This window comes from Babylonia areolata, chromosome 18 (genome assembly GCF_041734735.1).
Source record: "Babylonia areolata isolate BAREFJ2019XMU chromosome 18, ASM4173473v1, whole genome shotgun sequence".
In the NCBI taxonomy this organism is placed as follows: domain Eukaryota; kingdom Metazoa; phylum Mollusca; class Gastropoda; order Neogastropoda; family Buccinidae; genus Babylonia; species Babylonia areolata.
In genome coordinates, this window is record NC_134893.1 from 4,870,717 (window position 1) to 4,890,716 (window position 20,000).

The 20,000-nt window shown below is 44.4% G+C and overlaps 1 protein-coding gene across 1 annotated transcript in view; it reads right to left on the reverse strand.

Moving 5' to 3' along the window:
* Positions 1-9,543: 9,543 nt before the first annotated feature.
* LOC143291841 (rhodopsin-like) overlaps positions 9,544-20,000 on the reverse strand; it is a 16,735-nt gene continuing 6,278 nt past the window's right edge. Inside the window, exon 3 of the mRNA XM_076601959.1 lies at positions 9,544-10,307. Within this exon, the coding sequence (XP_076458074.1) occupies positions 9,544-10,307 (764 nt within the window). The remainder of the gene's footprint in view (positions 10,308-20,000) is intronic.

The window sequence follows — 20,000 nt, forward strand, 5'->3', positions numbered from 1 at the left end:
CAGAAACGCCAAAATTTTTCACACAACCTTCCACCCTTTTCCATTAATGGTCATCCAATAGAAGAAGTTGATAATCATAAAATTCTTGGAGTCACCATTGATAACAACTTATCTTGGTCCAGTCATATTATGTCATTATGCAAAACCCTATCCAAAAAGATTTATCAGCTTTCCAGAATTAAACATTTTCTTGATTTGCATTGTAGAAAATTATTCTTTTTTGCTTATATTGAATCACATATTAACTATGCGTCAACACTCTGGGATTCAGCTAGCGATAATATACTAAAACCTTTACTAAGTCTGCATAGACGAGCTCTTAAATTAATCCTTCTGAAATCTTCATCACTGACTGCTGACGACTACAGACATTTAGATATTCTTCCCCTAAAGCTTAAACTTGAATACAACAAAGCAGTTTTTATTTTTAAAATCATGTCTAATTATGCTCCATCTTTGAGAGATAGATTTCCCACCACGCTAGTCCGCCAGACCAACAAGATTAAGATCCCCATTCCAAGAGTAGATCTGTTTAACTCCAGTCTCATTTATTCAGGAGGCTGTTTATGGAACAATATTTCATCCAATCTTAATGTTCAGAAAAGCATTCAAGAATTCAAAAAACATTACCATACATACCTTATGGACAATTATGTCAACAATCCTACTTAACTTGACTTTATCTTATTGAATACGCATATATAGTTTAATTGTATGTCTAACCGCTATCGCACTACTTAATGATATACAACCACAATCAGTGTCCTGAATACTTTTTTTTTTTTTTTTCTTCTTTTTTTTTCTTTTTTTTTTGAGGGGGGGGGGTGGAGGCTTGGGAGGGGCTGTGTGGTTTGTTTTTGTTTTGTTTCTGGGGTTTTTTTTTTGGTTTTTTTTTGTTTTTGTTTTTTTGTTTTTTTTGTTTGTTGTTTTGTTTTTTGTTGTTTTTTGTTTTTGTTTTTTTTGGGAGGGGGGGCGGGGGGGGGGGGTGCATGGTTTGATCTTTTTCCTTCATGATATGATGATGTTTGTATCATGATTATGTAGATGTACATGTTTATTATGTAGATGTTTAAATGTGAATGTGAATGTCATGTCTTTATTTCTTCATCTCTTTGCTACTTTGTGAATGTTTTGATTCATTTTCATTTTCCATTTGCCCTGAGGGCTGGATGAAAAAAAGCACATGTATGCTTATTCCACTTCCCTCAATAAAAAACTTCGTTCGTTCGTTCGTTCTCTCTCTCTCTCTCTCGTTTACGCACAAGATCACAAGATCACAAGATAATTTATTGTCTTTAAAAGGAGATGCTTGATGGGGTGGCACACAGTTAAATTCTATATAGTACAAATATAGACATACATAAACCATTCAGCTGATTTGCATACGCTCAGAAGCACACAATCTCAGCTGCATCGCATATCCATGCGCCCGCCATCAGTCTCCATTTCACACTCGTTATAAGAAATTACTGAAAACATGTAAAACTACCTTCAAATATAAACAAGCAGGTTACAATAATAAACAAGGAGAGTTTATAACATAGATAATAATCAAATAATCAAATACATAAATAGTGGCAACAACAATAACAATATCAATGTTAGTAATAACAACAATCATAATGATGATGATAATAATAGCAATAATGATGATGACAGCAACACTAATAATAATAGCAACAACAATGATACTACCAATGCTACTACTACTACCACCACAATCACCGCCACCACTACTACCACCAATAATAATGAATGAATGAATGAAGACTCCTTGTCTTATATATGTAGCATTTCTTAAACAAAGTATGAAACAATTAATAATACATGATGAAATATATGAAAAATAAGCACAGTCAGTATAATGTAAGACTTACAGTTTGAAAAATATAGAAATAAGCACTATCTAAAAACAAACATAATCATCACACACACACACCGCGCGCGCGCGCGCGCACGCACGCACTCAGACACGCATGTACGCACGTAAACGCGCGTGCGCACACACACACGCCCGAACACAGACAGAGACAGACATACAGACACTTGGAAAGAGAGACATAGATACACGCACACACACGCGCGCACTCTGTGTGTGTGTGTGTGTGTGTGTGTGTGTGTATGTCTGTTTCTGTCTGCTTGTCTCTCTCTCTCTCTCTCTCTCTCTCTCTCTCTCTCTCTCTCTCTCTCTCTCTCTCTCGCGTGGGTGCGGTAAGTGCACATTCGCGTGAACGTTCATGCGTGTGTGTGTGTGTGTGTGTGTGCGTGTGTGCGTGTGTGCGTGTGTGTGTGTGTGTGTGTGTGTGTGTGTGTGTGTGTGTTGCGGACACACTCGTGATCTTGTAATGCACATGAGGTTGTCATAGTTTGCCGGACCAAAACTATATTCAGCGCAAATTACGTGAGTTGTGCGGACGCAGTAAATATTATTGACCTTATTACTTGCTATATTTGAATTGTATTCTATGTGACTTCTTATTTGATGACGGTGAAAACTTGGATATATAATTGACCTAATTACTTGGTGTATTCGACTATATTCTATGTGACTTGTTATTTGATAGGTTGTTAAACAGTGGTTAAGTATATTGCACACTGTGTACTTTTGGAGGTGCCCTTTGGTACTTCTTGTGTCTTTTTTTCTCCTTTCCATTGTACCATTGTATCATAACATTAATAGTCATCTTTGATACTGTTGTATTCACTTTTTCTGTTCCATGACTAAAACACTCAACACTTGGCCGATATCCGATGGTTTTAAAGTAGGTTTTCTGAATATTAATCATATCATCAACAAACTCGCTGATGTATCCCATGTCCTTTCAAACTCCGGAAAACAGTTTCACATATTCGGATTTGCTGAATCAAGACTAACAGACCATATACAAGACTCTGATTTACTACTACCAGGCTATTGTATTATTCGTAATGATCCGAAATGTTCTAGAGAAACAGGCCTTGTTGTATATGTTCAACAAAACATTAACTTTAAACGAATTGAATCACTCGAAAATTATCAAGTTGAATCTGTATGGATCGAAATACGCTTTAAGAAATCAAAACCTATCCTTCTCGGCTTTATCTATAGAAATCCAGCTGAACATGTAGATTGGATAGACAAGTTTATGTTGATGATGGAAGAAGCTTCTTTGTCTTCAAGTGAAATAATACTATTAGGTGACTTTAATATTGACTTACTCAAATCAAACAAACACTGGACAAAACTTTATGAATCATTTCACCTAACGCAGTTAATTGACATACCCACGAGAGTTACTGCAACGTCAAAAACACTTATAGATCATATATACGCTTCATCTACAAACTCCATAACAGAAGTATGTTCCCCAACGTTTGGCTGCAGTGACCATTCCCCTATATGTTTCACATGGTCCAAACGAGGTGTAAAAATTCCTGCAAATAGACATAAAACCGTTTGCCATAGAGATTTTAGACAATTTGATAAGGATTTATTCCTACAGAACTTGATACATTCCAATATGTCAGCTGTTTATCAGTTCTCTAATCCTGAAGAAGCACTGGAGGTTTGGTATCACAATTTTCTTAATGTATATGATAAACATGCTCCATTCATAACAAAACGTGTCAAAAGCTATCCTAAACAGCCGTGGATGACTAAAACCATTGATGATAAGATTAAGGAAAGAGATTCGTCTCTCTCAGAAGGTAAGAAAGATGAATTCAGAAAACAACGTAATCTTGTAAATGCTTTGAAACGTTCAGAAAAAAAGAATTATTTTCAAGAACTTATTTCCACAAAATCCAATAATAAATTGATTTGGAAAGCCATAAATCAGTTAAATAATAAACATAATATCACGCAATCCACAACAACTAACGACATATCAGCAGAAAACCTAAATACACATTTTTGTAATGTAGCTAACTCAACAGTAGGAACAAACATGTCATCCCTTAATTCACTTGATATTCTCGAAACCTTTTGTAACACTAAAAATATTTCATCACACCTTGATATCCCTCTTATGGATGTACATGAAGTTTACTATGCTCTTTCCCACTTAAAACAAAACAGGTTCGAAAGGTATTGATGGTATAGATGGAAAGATATTAAAACTCTCTGCTCCTATAATTGCCGAAACACTTACTTATGTCTATAACCAATGTATCACAAAAAAGATAATTCCTAAATCTTTTAAAGTCGCGAAAGTAGTACCCATTTTTAAGTCAGGAGACCGTACAGACCCTTCCAATTACAGACCAATTTCAATTTTATCAATATTGTCAAAACCTTTAGAAAAACACATTAACAAACATATCCTTAATCACTTCAATCACTACAAATTATTTCATCCAAATCAGTCTGGTTTCAGGTCCAAGCACTCCTGTCATACAGCACTCACTAACTTAGTCGAACAATGGCTCACAAATATAAACAATAATGAAATTACTGGTGTTCTCATGGTGGATTTTATGAAGGCATTTGATGTGATAGACCACACTCTTCTTTTGAAAAAACTAAAATTATATGGCTTTTCTGGAAATACACTTGACCTCATATCTTCATTTCTATCAGACAGAAGACAAATTGTATCTATGAATGAATCTCAATCCTCTTTACAGTCTATCTATTACGGAGTTCCTCAAGGTTCAATTCTTGGTCCAATATTGTTTTCTGTTTATATAAATGATTTGCCTCTATTTATTAATGCATTATGTGAGATGTTTGCAGACGATACAACAATACATACAAATCACACTACAATAGACAAAGTGCACTATGCTCTACAACAAAGCATTAATGATATAGTTTGATGGTCCAATTTAAATCACATGCGTCTCCATCCAAAAAAAACGAAATGTCTCATACTCACCACCAGACAGAAACGCCAAAATTTTTCACACAACCTTCCACCCTTTTCCATTAATGGTCATCCAATAGAAGAAGTTGATAATCATAAAATTCTTGGAGTCACCATTGATAACAACTTATCTTGGTCCAGTCATATTATGTCATTATGCAAAACCCTATCCAAAAAGATTTATCAGCTTTCCAGAATTAAACATTTTCTTGATTTGCATTGTAGAAAATTATTCTTTTTTGCTTATATTGAATCACATATTAACTATGCGTCAACACTCTGGGATTCAGCTAGCGATAATATACTAAAACCTTTACTAAGTCTGCATAGACGAGCTCTTAAATTAATCCTTCTGAAATCTTCATCACTGACTGCTGACGACTACAGACATTTAGATATTCTTCCCCTAAAGCTTAAACTTGAATACAACAAAGCAGTTTTTATTTTTAAAATCATGTCTAATTATGCTCCATCTTTGAGAGATAGATTTCCCACCACGCTAGTCCGCCAGACCAACAAGATTAAGATCCCCATTCCAAGAGTAGATCTGTTTAACTCCAGTCTCATTTATTCAGGAGGCTGTTTATGGAACAATATTTCATCCAATCTTAATGTTCAGAAAAGCATTCAAGAATTCAAAAAACATTACCATACATACCTTATGGACAATTATGTCAACAATCCTACTTAACTTGACTTTATCTTATTGAATACGCATATATAGTTTAATTGTATGTCTAACCGCTATCGCACTACTTAATGATATACAACCACAATCAGTGTCCTGAATACTTTTTTTTTTTTTTTCTTCTTTTTTTTTTTTTTTTTTTGAGGGGGGGGGGGGAGGCTTGGGAGGGGCTGTGTGGTTTGTTTTTGTTTTGTTTCTGGGGTTTTTTTTTTGTTTTTTTTTGTTTTTGTTTTTTTGTTTTTTTTGTTTGTTGTTTTGTTTTTTGTTGTTTTTTGTTTTTGTTTTTTTTGGGAGGGGGGGCGGGGGGGGGGGTGCATGGTTTGATCTTTTTCCTTCATGATATGATGATGTTTGTATCATGATTATGTAGATGTACATGTTTATTATGTAGATGTTTAAATGTGAATGTGAATGTCATGTCTTTATTTCTTCATCTCTTTGCTACTTTGTGAATGTTTTGATTCATTTTCATTTTCCATTTGCCCTGAGGGCTGGATGAAAAAAAGCACATGTATGCTTATTCCACTTCCCTCAATAAAAAACTTCGTTCGTTCGTTCGTTCTCTCTCTCTCTCTCTCTCTCTCTCTCTCTCTCTCTCTCTCTCTCTCTCTCTCTCTCTCCACTCATCAGTCATCGACAGACGGGGTGCCAGACTGCTGTCCACCCCATACACTGACCACACCACCATGCATGACGCCTGCCTCAGTGATGACAGTGAAGTGGACAAGTAACACGATCCGCGCACACCTGGTCAGACATTATACGATGCTTCGTTTTCTCTCCATTCACACACACACACACACACACACACACACACACACACACACACACACACACACACACACACACACACACACACACACACACACACACACACACACGCACACGCACGCACGCACACACACACACACACACACACACACACACACACACACACACACACACACACACACACACACACACACACACACACACACACAGCGCATGGCCATGTTCTTCGACATTATAGTTTTATTCGTAGCCAGTTGAAATGATGCCAAATCGTGGTCCGTCACGTAAAACAATGATTAAGCTCTTTTCTTAAAAAAAAAAAAAAAAAGAGAGAGAGAGAGAGAGAAATGGAAAAGCTGTGAGAAACAGGGAGACACAATTTTCATATACATAAAATCTCAGCGAAACGTTGTGATGAAAAAAAGTCATGGAGAGTCTAATAACAATAATTATTATTATTATTAACAACAACAACGACAACAACAACGATGATGATGATGATGATGATAACGACAACAACAATAACAACGACAACAATAACGATGATGATGATGATAACAAGAAAAATAATAATAATAATAATGATAACAATAAGAAGAATCACACACACACACACACACACACACACACACACACACACACACACATATATATATATATATATACTGTGCTCCGCCACTGTCAGACTAGTATAGGAAGCGTTGAGAGCGACACTCCACCTCCTCCATGCAGTCGTGTCCAGGAAATGATTTCAAACAGATCCCCCGTCACCACCGTGGTCATGAGGAAAAGGGTGTTTCACGATCTGTCAAGCGGATGGGAGGAAATCACATGAGGACGCTGACGTCTTGTTGTCATGGTAGCGGTTGGCACAGGAAGGGTACCTACGTCACACGGACAAAAGCGCGGGCAGACTTATGACAACTGCATGTCCTGTCTGGAACAACACATCTTTTTTTTTATAATCAACATTTAATTTTTTTTTCTTTTACATGTAGACAAATATGCAACAACAACAACAACAACAAATGCACACCATGTACCATTGTAATAAAATAACGACATTAATAATAATAAGTAAAATAGGATAAAAGTAGATAGGACATAAGTCAATGGATGAGTTATGCTGGAGTCAGCAACGACAGTTTACCACTGAATCAATTACATCAATCATTAGATAATGATATTTACAATTTTAAAAAAAATTTAAGCGAAAAAAGAAAAAAAAAACACACACACACACATACAAAAACTTCATCACACCAAAGATCCCATGGGAAGAAGTGGTTATAAAGAAGACATTTGAAAATAATACAAGTATTAACTACTGGGGAAAAGAAAACATTGGCTTATAAAAGTTCCATTGCACATCAAATCTGGATACGTCTTTTTTTCTTTTTCTTTTTTTTTACATACGCATTATGCTGTTCAATTTTATACCTCGCATAAAGATGTTTTAGAAAGGCATGCAGACCTGGTGTGCATTCTTAAATTTTGCATTTGTAGACATAATCATAGTTTGGCAAACATTTTAGTGATATCAAATATATTATCTGTTTTTTAAATGCTGTGCAACACCGAAAAGTATTAAAACGCAACAGATCTTAATGTTATAGGCATTTTCACATTTTTCATTAAACGATTTTTTCCAAAGAGGTCCAAAAGGACTGTATATGTTTACAATGCCTCAAACAATGTTCTATGGAGTCTCTTGCGTCATAACACAGCATGCAGTTATTTGTATCAGATGCTCCCATGCACGCACGCACACATGCACCAACGAACACAAGCCGCATACCCAAACACATTACTCACGCACTCACTCAGTGACACACACACATACACGCACCTACAGGCACAGTGCACACACGAACACAGATCAACAATCAAATAATGCAAACTACTGCGACATTACATAATATATATATATATATATATATATATATATATATATATATATATATATATAATAAAACAAAAGTTCCTGCTAAGCATTTCCCTGAAGAAACACCCCCACATTACACACTCAGATCAAAACTAGAAAGATGAAACAAATGTTCACACACACACACACACACACACACGAATGACAAACAATTGAAACACACAGGCTACAACATCACATGATAAAGCAATATTCATCAAACATTTCAAGTAAAAACGTATGTACATTATTACATTTAAGAAATTAAACCTGAAAATGAAAACACACACACACACACACACACACGCGCGCTCGTGTGTATGTGGATGACACAAGCTCGCGCGTGTGGGCGTGCAAACACCCGCCACCACCTCTCCCCCTTCGTCCCCACCGCTCCCCCTCCACCCCCTCACCCCCACTCCCCACCCCCACACACACAACACAACACAACCACACACCTCTATTTCATTTCAATTTCATACAACATTGTATGACTGTCTGAACAGGTGTGTCTTCAGGGCAGTTTTAAACTGTGAGGGGGTTTCAGAGTAACGAGTTGTGAGTGGAAGCTGGTTCCAAACAGTTGTCGCAAAGTGAGAAAAAGATCGCTTGCCATAAGTCTTTGTTTTGATTCGAGGAACAGTAAAGGTTCTATTGTCTGAAGAAGAGCGGAGTTGTCTGGCAGGGGTTATAGACATGAAGGAGATCAGAAAGATAGACAGGAAAGTAGGGATCAGTGAGAGAGTTGAAGCAAAGAGTGGATGTTTTATGTTGTATTGGGAGCCAGTGAAGCTGTTGGAGGAGTGGCTGTACGTGTTCGTGTTTTCTGACTCCGAATATCAGTCGTGCTGCTGAATTTCGAACCTTTTGAAGTTTGTCTAGGAGGTACTGAGGAATGGCAGAGAGTAAGGAGTTACAGTAATCAAATTTAGACAGAACTTCATTACCATCATCACCATATTGTTTTAGCTCGTTTCTGTGGGGGAAAAAAGAAAAGAGAAAAAAGTGGTTTGGGTTGCTGTCAAGTGAGGAAAGAGACTTCATACGTACTGCTGGTAAACACACACACACACACACACACACACACACACACACACACACACACACACACACACATATCCTGAAACGCTAATTTTTCTCTGATACGTTGATACAAAAGTCCCATCCGGTCATGTTTTACATCCACATTTTACCATTGATTCCCCCCCCCCCCCCCCCCCCCCCCCCCAAAAAAAAAAAAAAAAAAATCAGGACAGGCGCTATAAGTACTCATTTCGTCATCATCATCATCACACATCAGACACGTCAGTTAGACGTCAAACATAGGAGGACTGCAGTGGTGGCGCGTTGTTCCGCGGACTGCCGTTGACGGCCACTGAGTAGTATGGCTCCCGGGAGATGGTCCTGGACAGCAGACAGCTGATCTTCTTCCGGAACTTGGGGTGGCCCAGGGAGTAGAGCGGCGGGTTGGACACGGTGGCCGCCTTGGCCAGCACACAGGGGATGGCCGACACCAGTGGCGTCACCAGCGACACGTCCCCGAACAGACCAATCGCACAGACCACCACGTAGGGAGTCCACGCCAGGCAGAAGAAACAGATGATCATGAGGATGGTGCTCGCCGTCTTCAGCTCGGTCTGGCGGCGGAAGGGCTGCTGGCTCCTCGTCCCGACGGCGATGTGTGGTGAGCAGTCCATCAAGCCGCGCTGCACGGACAACACGGACATGAAGATCTGGGTGTAGGAGAAGACGATCACGAGCAAAGGAACGGCGAAGTTGAACACCATCATGACCACCACGAAACACACGTTGTCGCGGTCCCGGCCGAGGTAGTCAAAGGTGCAGGTAGTTCCAATCCCTTCCAGCGTGTAGCGGCCCCGCCACAGGACAGGCGACGTGGCCCACAGCGTGGACAGCAACCAGATGATCAGGATGACCAGCAGGTTGACCTTCTTGGTGTTGCGCGGCGGGTGGCTGCCGTGCCTGACCACCACGTTGTAACGGTCAAAGGAGATGGCCGCCAGAGTGTTGATGGTCACCAGTCCAGCCACCCCAGTCGTCGTCGCGTAAAACTGGCACACTGGACAATGTGGGACACGCGTTAGGCATACATACATACATACATACATACATACATACATACATACATACATACATACATACTTTGTTGTAGTGATAGCAGCAGCAACAAAACAACAACAGCAGCAGCAACAGCAGAAGCAGTAGTAGTAGGAACAGCAATATAATAACAGGAGAATAAAAGGACTGACAGCAGCAGCAACATCACCGCCGAAAACAACAGAGGCAGCAGCACCACCACCGGTAATAGTAGGAGGAGAAGAAGGAGGAGCAGTAGTAGTTTTGTAGTAGCGGTATCTCCCAGGTCAACATATGTCCAGACCTGCTTAAGCCTAAACCGAACGCAGAAGATCAAGTACGCAGGTTAAAGATCATGAAATCCATGTCAGCGTTCGGTGGGTCATGGAAACAAGAACATACCCAGAATGACATCCCCGAAAACGGAGTATGGCTGCCTACATGGAGGGGAAATAAACAAAACGGTTATACTCGTAGATTGTTATATGTCTGTCTGAGTGTGTGTGTGTATGTGCGTGCCTGAAATCTGATTGAATGACACAGGAAACGAATGATGAGTGCTCAATGGCAGCCGTCAGTCGGCTCTACCCAGGTAGGCAGCCTGTTGTGCAAATGACCCCACGTTTGTACAGCGCTTAGAGCTTGGTCTCCGACCGAGGATAGGCGCTATATAAGTATCCATATCATCATATCATATCATATCATAGTAGCAGCAAAAATAAAAGAAGAAGTAATGGTAGTAGCAGCAGCAGCAGTAGTAGTTGTTGTTCATGTTGCTGTTGCTGTTTTTGTTGCTGTTGTTATTTTTCTACGGGATCAGTATTCTCCGGAACCACAGGAATCAATATTCTCCGCAGAAAACTGAACGAACACCTGCAGAAATCGAATACGCAGAAAAAATTACCCAGGGTGTCAAATTACCCGGGAAGTCAATATTCTCCCTGACACCGCAGGCTGACAGAGTGCACTGTTCGCTGGTATATAGTGGACCCAAGTTCGGCTATCCCTGATGCATCTCTCTCTCTCTCTCTCTGTTTGCGACATCGTGAGCGGTCTACAAAATCAGCTTCATATGATGCGGAATACCGCCAGTCGACTATGTTTTTTTGTTTGGTTGTTTGTTTGTTTTTTTTGGGGGGGGGGTACTTTTGTGTGTGTGTGTGTGTAAACTTCTACAAGTCAAATATCATTGTATATAGAAATCGGGGACATAATGCATCATGTGAAAAATGGCTGTGTGATGAACACTGTGTTAACATTGACGAGGCAAACAAGAACCTGGGAGTAATACTGTCTACCAGATCATCATTTTCGCCTGCACTGTATGACCTTGTAAAACGTGCAAAGAAATGAGTTACTATCATTTTGAAATTATCATGAACTCTCAGAGAGAGGTCTCCATATATCTTCATTAAGCTTTTTGATGCACGGATCCAGCCCATGTATCATACTGTACGGAAATAGGAAAGTCTGACTGAGAAAACTCACCTGTTTACTTTGAAAAGATTCCGGAATTCTACTATCAGAGGAGTTAGCTCTATTTTCCACCAGGTCATTTTTTTCTTTTCTTTTCTTTTTTTGTTGTTGTTGTTGGGTTTTTTGTTGTTGTTTTTTTTGTTTTGTTTTGCTTTTGTTTTGTTTTTATTTGTTTGTTTTAAGGGAAATCAGACATTTTCATCATCAGGGATGACTGGTCTATACTGAGACCATCCTTTATGTTGTGTCTGTAATGTACCTTGTATTTGGTTATGTCCATTCTTGTCTTTGTATGACTCAAAGCTGACTGTTTGCTGTTGTTATGTTTCTGTATGTCTGGGGGTTTTCTCCTCGTGTTTTCTGTCATTGTCTCTTGTCCTTCGGGTTCGTCGCCTTTTATCCTCTGACTTCATCTTCAGAGCTACAGCTTGTTTGGTTGTTGTTGTCTTGGGCTTATTCTTCCATCCTGCTGACTACAGTTCATCTTCTTCCTCTGGTTCTTCCGCTGGTTTGTTCCCCGATGTCCTCTGTTCATCGTGCTGCATTCTTCCGTCCGGCTCCTCTTCTTTGTTTTCTTCAAGTTTTGTATTTGTATTTGTAGTTCTTTTCATCACAACAGATTTCTCTGTGTGAAATTTGGGCTGCTGTCCCCAGGGAGAGCGCGTCGCTACACTACAGCGCCACCCATTTTTTTGTATTTCTTCCTGCGTGCAGTTTTATTTGTTTTTCCTATCGAAGTGGATTTTTCTACAGAATTTTGCCAGGAACAACCCTTTTGTTGCCGTGGGTTCTTTTACGTGCGCTAAGTGCACACGGGACCTCGGTTTATCGTCTCATCCGAATGACTAGCGTCCAGACCACCACTCAAGGTCTAGTGGAGGGGGAGAAAATATCGGCGGCTGAGCCGTGATTCGAACCAGCGCGCTCAGATTCTCTCGCTTCCTAGGCGGACGCGTTACCTCTAGGCCATCACTCCACTCTTTGGTGGCAGGGCAGGGAGGGTGTCTGGTCGTTCATGTATTGCCATTAGTATGTGAATGAGCATGCACGTGTAAAGTCTTGCGTGTGAATGTGTGGGGTGAGTGCGTGCGTGAGTGCGCGCGCGCGCGCAAGCCTGTGTGTGTGTGTGTGTGTGTGTGTGTGTGTGTGTGTGTGTGTGTGTGTGTGTGTGTGTGTGTGTGTGTGTGTGATATCCTATTTTTGTTCATTATTTTTCCCTTTTTGTCCCTAAATCTACTTTATTTCCTTAGATGCATTCATACATACATACATACATACATACATACATACATACATATATAAATATATATCTATATCTCTCTGTCTATCTATCTATCTATCTATCTATCTATCCAGAACATGAACACAAAGGTCACATAGGCATCTCTTGCTGACATGCAAAGCAATGTAGCATGCATCTCTCTTTCTCCCTCTTTCTTTCACTCCCGTGGTTGTAATTTTCTCAATATTTCAATATTTTCCACCAGGTCATTGTTCCCCCAACGTTTGTCAGTCAGGTCTAGGTATCCCTGGCCTATATTCTCTGGGCTTTGCTCCCCCAGGTCTGTATTCCCCCGGGTCTTTAGTCTGCGTTGTTTTGTCACATGTGTGCATTATCATGACATGCTGGTTGTTGTTTTAATGCCAACTGACCACTGCTAACCATTGCTGATCACTGACCACCACTAACCACTGACCACCACTTACCACTGCTAACAACCACTGACCACTGACTGCTACTGACCGCTGATTACTGCCCATTGACCACTGCTGACCACTGCTGATGAATGACACAACTGACCACTACTGACCACAACTGACTACTGCTGACCACTGCATGCACCTACTGACCACTGCTGACCACTACTGACCATTGACACCACTGATCACTACTGACTACTGACCACCACTGACCATCGCTAACTACTGCTGACCACCACCCACCACTGACCGCTGCTTGCCATCGCTGACCTTCAACTGAACAACGACCGCCACTGACCACCGCTGAGTACCACTGACCACTGCTGACAACTGACTACCACTGACTATTGCTGACCACTACCCACCACTGACCACCGCTGACTGCTGACCACCATCGACCAATATAAATCACTTACCACTGCTGACCACTGACTACTGCTGACCACTGCTGACCAGCACCCAAAAGTGTATACATGTATGATTAAACAAACATAGGTGTGGGGGAATGTAAACGTAGGGGAATATAGACATGGGGAAACACATACCTGGAGGGGATGATGATCTGGGGGAACTTGGACCTGGGGGAACATATATCTGGGGAAACACAGACCTACCAAAAAGGTTTTGGGGGAACGTATACCTGGTGGAATTAAGACCTGGGGGGGGGGGGGTTAGACCTGGGGGAACACAAACCTACCAAAAAGGTTTTGGGGGAAACGTATACCTGGTGGAATTAAGACCTGGGGGGATAGATCTGGGGGAACACAGACCTACCAAAAAGGGTTTGGGGGAACACAGACCTGGTGGAATTTAGAACTGGGGGAACACAGACCTGGTGGAATTTAGAACTGGGGGAACATAGACCTGGTGGAATTTAGAACTGGGGGAACATAGACCTGACGAAACACAGACCTACCAAAAACGTTTTAGATCTGGGGGGGGAAAGTAGACCTGGGGGAACATGAACCTACCAAAAATATTTGGGGGGGAACATGGACCTGGGGGAACATACACTTGGGGGAAATTAGACCTGGAGGAACATAGACCCGGGGGAACATAGACCTTGGGGAACACAATTGTGCTCCCCCCCCCCCCCCCCCCACCCCTCCAACAGAACTCCAAATAGTATGGTTTATAGTGAACCAGGCAGAGGGTCAATGCCGACGGCACTTTCTGCCAGGGGATGGAAAACATGTATTACAAATAATGATGATGGGCATTATCATCTATTGAATGTCCTGATTGATAGGGCGGGTTGTATGATCGGATCGCAAACGTAGGGCTGTTCTGTTTGATGAGGGTGCCTTCTGTTTGATGAGGTTGTTTTCTGTTTGATGAGAGTGCCTTCTGTTTGATGAGGTTGTCTTCCTTCATGGGAACAACAACGGCATGCCAAGGTTTCTGTTTACAGCATAAAGATGCGCTGGATTGAACAGGCCATTGTCCGGTTTTATAGAGAAAACCATAACGCACTAAAGTTGGGAAGATGGACATTGACATTGACGGCTTTGCTAAACAGATGGGCAGAGTCTCCATTTGTAGTAATGGTGTTTCAATCTCTTCTCTGATACTATGTCTTCAAGGTTATAATGTATCTATATTGTTCGCGTAAGTAGGTGATTCTAGGGTGGGGGCGGGGGGGGGGCGGGGGGGGGGGGTTATCGCTGTTTTTAATTCATACAACAGTCTGCACACACGGTCATAAAATCACAGAGATTAAGAGAAAGAAGAACGGACGGTATGTGGGTAATGAAGAGATAACTGGTCATTTTTTTCATTATCAAAGCAGAGCCACGTTTTGAAGATTTTGTGCAACGTGAAGTGCTTTATCCCCGGCACATGACCCTTTCTTCTTAGATTGGAGGAAGTGTGTGGGAGGGAGGAAGTGTGCGGGAGGGAGGAAGTGTGTGGGAGAGAGGAAGTGTGCGGGAGAGAGGAAGTGTGCGGGAGGGAGGAAGTGTGCGGGAAGTGTGTGGGAGAGAGGAAGTGTGCGGGAGGGAGGAAGTGTGCGGGAGGGAGGAAGTGTGCGGGAGAGAGGAAGTGTGCGGGAGAGAGGAAGCGAGGAAGTGTGCGGGAGAGAGGAAGTGTGCGGGAGAGAGGAAGCGAGGAAGTGTGCGGGAGAGAGGAAGTGTGCGGGAGGGAGGAAGTGTGCGGGAGAGAGGAAGTGTGCGGGAAGTGTGCGGGAGAGAGGAAGTGTGCGGGAAGTGTGTGGGAGAGAGGAAGTGTGCGGGAGGGAGGAAGTGTGCGGGAGGGAGGAAGTGTGCGGGAAGTGTGCGGGAGAGAGGAAGTGTGCGGGAGAGAGGAAGTGTGCGGGAAGTGTGCGGGAGGGAGGAAGTGTGCGGGAGTGAGGAAGTGTGCGGGAAGTGTGCGGGAGGGAGGAAGTGTGCGGGAGGGGGGAAGTGTGCGGGAGAGAGGAAGTGTGCGGGAGAGAGGAAGTGTGCGGGAAGTGTGCGGGAGAGAGGAAGTGCGCGGGAAGTGTGCGGGAGAGAGGAAGTGTGCGGGAGAGAGGAAGTGTGCGGGAAGTGTGCGGGAGGGAGGAAGTGTGCGGGAGGGGGGAAGTGTGCGGGAGAGAGGAAGTGTGCGGGAGAGAGGAAGTGCGCGGGAAGTGTGCGGGAGAGAGGAAGTGTGCGGGAGAGAGGAAGTGCGCGGGAAGTGTGCGGGAGAGAGGAAGTGTGCGGGAGAGAGGAAGTGTGCGGGAGGGAGGAAGTGTGCGGGAAGTGTGCGGGAGAGAGGAAGTGTGCGGGAAGTGTGCGGGAGGGAGGAAGTGTGCGGGAGAGAGGAAGTGTGCGGGAAGTGTGCGGGAGAGAGGAAGTGTGCGGGAAGTGTGCGGGAGAGAGGAAGTGTGCGGGAGGGAGGAAGTGTGCGGGAGAGAGGAAGTGTGCGGGAAGTGTGCGGGAGAGAGGAAGTGTGCGGGAAGTGTGCGGGAGAGAGGAAGTGTGCGGGAAGTGTGTGGGAGAGAGGAAGTGTGCGGGAGGGAGGAAGTGTGCGGGAGAGAGGAAGTGTGCGGGAGGGAGGAAGTGTGCGGGAAGTGTGTGGGAGAGAGGAAGTGTGCGGGAGAGAGGAAGTGTGTGGGAGAGAGGAAGTGTGCGGGAGGGAGGAAGTGTGCGGGAAGTGTGTGGGAGAGAGGAAGTGTGTGGGAGAGAGGAAGTGTGCGGGAGGGAGGAAGTGTGTGGGAGAGAGGAAGTGTGTGGGAGGGAGGAAGTGTGCGGGAAGTGTGCGGGAGAGAGGAAGTGTGTGGGAGAGAGGAAGTGTGTGGGAGAGAGGAAGTGTGCGGGAGGGAGGAAGTGTGCGGGAAGTGTGCGGGAGAGAGGAAGTGTGCGGGAGAGAGGAAGTGTGCGGGAGGGAGGAAGTGTGTGGGAGAGAGGAAGTGTGCGGGAGAGAGGAAGTGTGTGGGAGAGAGGAAGTGTGCGGGAGGGAGGAAGTGTGCGGGAGGGAGGAAGTGTGCGGGAAGTGTGCGGGAGAGAGGAAGTGTGTGGGAGAGAGGAAGTGTGCGGGAGAGAGGAAGTGTGCGGGAGAGAGGAAGTGTGTGGGAGAGAGGAAGTGTGCGGGAGGGAGGAAGTGTGCGGGAGAGAGGAAGTGTGCGGGAGGGAGGAAGTGTGTGGGAGAGAGGAAGTGTGCGGGAGGGAGGAGTGCGGGAGGGACGGGGGGGGGGGGTGCACGGGGTGTACATGTCCTTGAAAGTATTTTGGAACGATACTTTTCCCGTGAGGGGAAGAAGGGGAAATAGGACGGTGCGTGAGGGGAAGAAGGTGGAAATAGGACGGTGTGTGAAAGGAAGAATGGGAAATGGGACGGTGTGTGAAAGGAAGAATGGGAAATGGGACGGTGTGTGAGGGCAAGAAGGGGAAATAGGACGGTGTGTGAGGGCAAGAAGGGAAATAGGACGGTGTGTGAGGGCAAGAAGGGAAATGGGACGGTGTGTGAAAGGAAGAATGGGAAATAGGACGGTGTGTGAGGGCAAGAAGGGAAATAGGACGGTGCGTGAGGGGAAGAAGGGGAAATAGGACGGTGTGTGAGGGGAAGAAGGGAAATAGGACGGTGTGTGAGGGGAAGAAGGGAAATAGGACGGTGCGTGAGGGGGAGAAGTGGAAATAGGACGGTGCGTGAGGGAAGAATGGGAAATGGGACGGTGCGTGAGGGGGAGAATGGGAAATAGGACGGTGCGTGAGGGGGAGAAGTGGAAATAGGACGGTGTGTGAGGGCAAGAAGGGGAAATAGGACGGTGCGTGAGGGAAGAATGGGAAATGGGACGGTGCGTGTGGGGGAGAAGAGGAAATGGGACGGTGCGTGAGGGAAGAATGGGAAATAGGACGATGTGTGAGGGGGAGAATGGGAAATAGGACGGTGCGTGAGGGAAGAATGGGAAATAGGACGGTGCGTGAGGGAAGAATGGGAAATAGGACGGTGCGTGAGGGAAGAATGGGAAATAGGACGGTGCGTGAGGGAAGAATGGGAAATGGGACGGTGCGTGAGGGGAAGAAGGGGAAATAGGACGGTGCGTGAGGGGGAGAAGGGGAAATAGGACGGTGCGTGAGGGAAGAATGGGAAATAGGACGGTGTGTGAGGGGAAGAAGGGAAATAGGACGGTGCGTGAGGGGAAGAAGGGAAATAGGACGGTGCGTGAGGGGAAGAAGGGGAAATGGGACGGTGCGTGAGGGGAAGAGGGAGAAATGGGACGGTGCGTGAGGGGAAGAAGGGAAAATGGGACGGTGCGTGAGGGGAAGAGGGAGAAATGGGACGGTGCGTGAGGGGAAGAAGGGGAAATGGGACGGTGCGTGAGGGGAAGAGGGAGAAATGGGACGGTGCGTGAGGGGAAGAAGGGGAAATGGGACGGTGCGTGAGGGAAGAAGGGGAAATGGGACGGTGCGTGAGTGGATGAGCAGGAAAACGAAATGGACAGTGTGTGAGGGGAATGGGACAGTGTGTGAGGGGAATGGGACAGTGTGTGAGGGGAATGAGACAGTGCGTGAGGGGAATGGGACAGTGCGTGAGGGGAATGGGACAGTGCGTGAGGGGAATGGGACAGTGTGTGAGGGGCATGGGACAGTGTGTGTGTGAGGGGAATGGGACAGTGTGTGAGGGGAATGGGACAGTGCGTGAGGGGAATGGGACAGTGCGTGAGGGGAATGGGACAGTGTGTGAGGGGAATGGGACAGTGTGTGAGGGAAATGAGACAGTGCGTGAGGGGAATGGGACAGTGTGTGAGGGGAATGGGACAGTGCGTGAGGGGAATGGGACAGTGTGTGAGGGGAATGAGACACAGCGTGAAGGGAAGAACGGGAAATGAAAATTAAACACGGATGGAGGACAGGGGGTGTGGGGGAGGGGGGAGGAAGGAAATGGTTTGTTTCAAGAAGGGCTCCAGAATGAGCCTTATAGTGTACACACTTCCCACAGGGAATCAGTGCGATGTTGTTTGTTCATGGACAGCTGCATTTCCTTCTTGAATAGCGTTTGAAGTTTTTACATTGTCTTTGGTTTCAAAGACAGTCTTCACCTGCTAAAGCAGGCACAAGTGGCACTACATTATTGCTCAGATCTGCAAGTCCTTTTGAACAGATGTTGTAAAGGAAAAGAGGTGATCCTTGTGGCAGTCCCATGGTAAGTCTGGGAGGCTGGGGGGAGGTGAGGGCCGGGGGAGGGGGGAGGGGCGACATCCAATGTCCAGGGGTTTTTTTTCTTGAAGTGCTTACTGCTGGTTAACGTGCTAGTGTAACACCAACTTCCACACTTCACAAGAAGTTCTGTGAGTCATGCCAAGTGGACTTTTCATTACATGAAATTTCCAAGTGTCGTCGCTTCCAACGTATTACTTTATATGGGAGAAAGCAGCAGCATTTTCGCATGCGTGCTCACTTACCTGCCCTGAGCATGGAGGCATCAGCTGAAATGAGCGAGCTAACAGACTTGATGGCAAGTGCACTTTTACGAGCGGCCGTCGGCCGGGAAGATCTGAAACCTTAAGAAAAGCCAAAGGTTGTCCCAGAGAACCAAGAAGGCCAGTAAGCCACCAGTCGCCTCAAAGTGAAAGGGATACAGACAGCAGTGGTAGATCTGACTTGAAAGGAAGACAGCATGGGACGTTATTAATAATGCAAGAGATAGAGACAGCAGTGGCAGATCTGACTTGAAAGGCAGAGAGAGCATGGACCTTAATAAATAAAATATTGTCATCATCATCTCAAGCACCAATACGCGCAGACTTCTAATTTGAGCCGGCCCTTTCTGGCACTTCCCACGTCATTGCAATGCAATTAGTGAACCGAAGAAGCGGACTGGCTAATGGAGGTAAATGGATTAGCTGTTGTGAATGTCGTGTACATCGATTTTTAATCGTGTGTGTGTGTGTGTGTGTGTGTGTGTGTGTGTGTGTGTGTGAAGAGAACGCACACATACACACACTCATTTCTCTCCCCCCCCCCCCTCACCATTCTCCTTCCACCTCCCACCAACCCGCCCACACACTGACACTGATCGTACGTACATCGTGCTTGTGAGA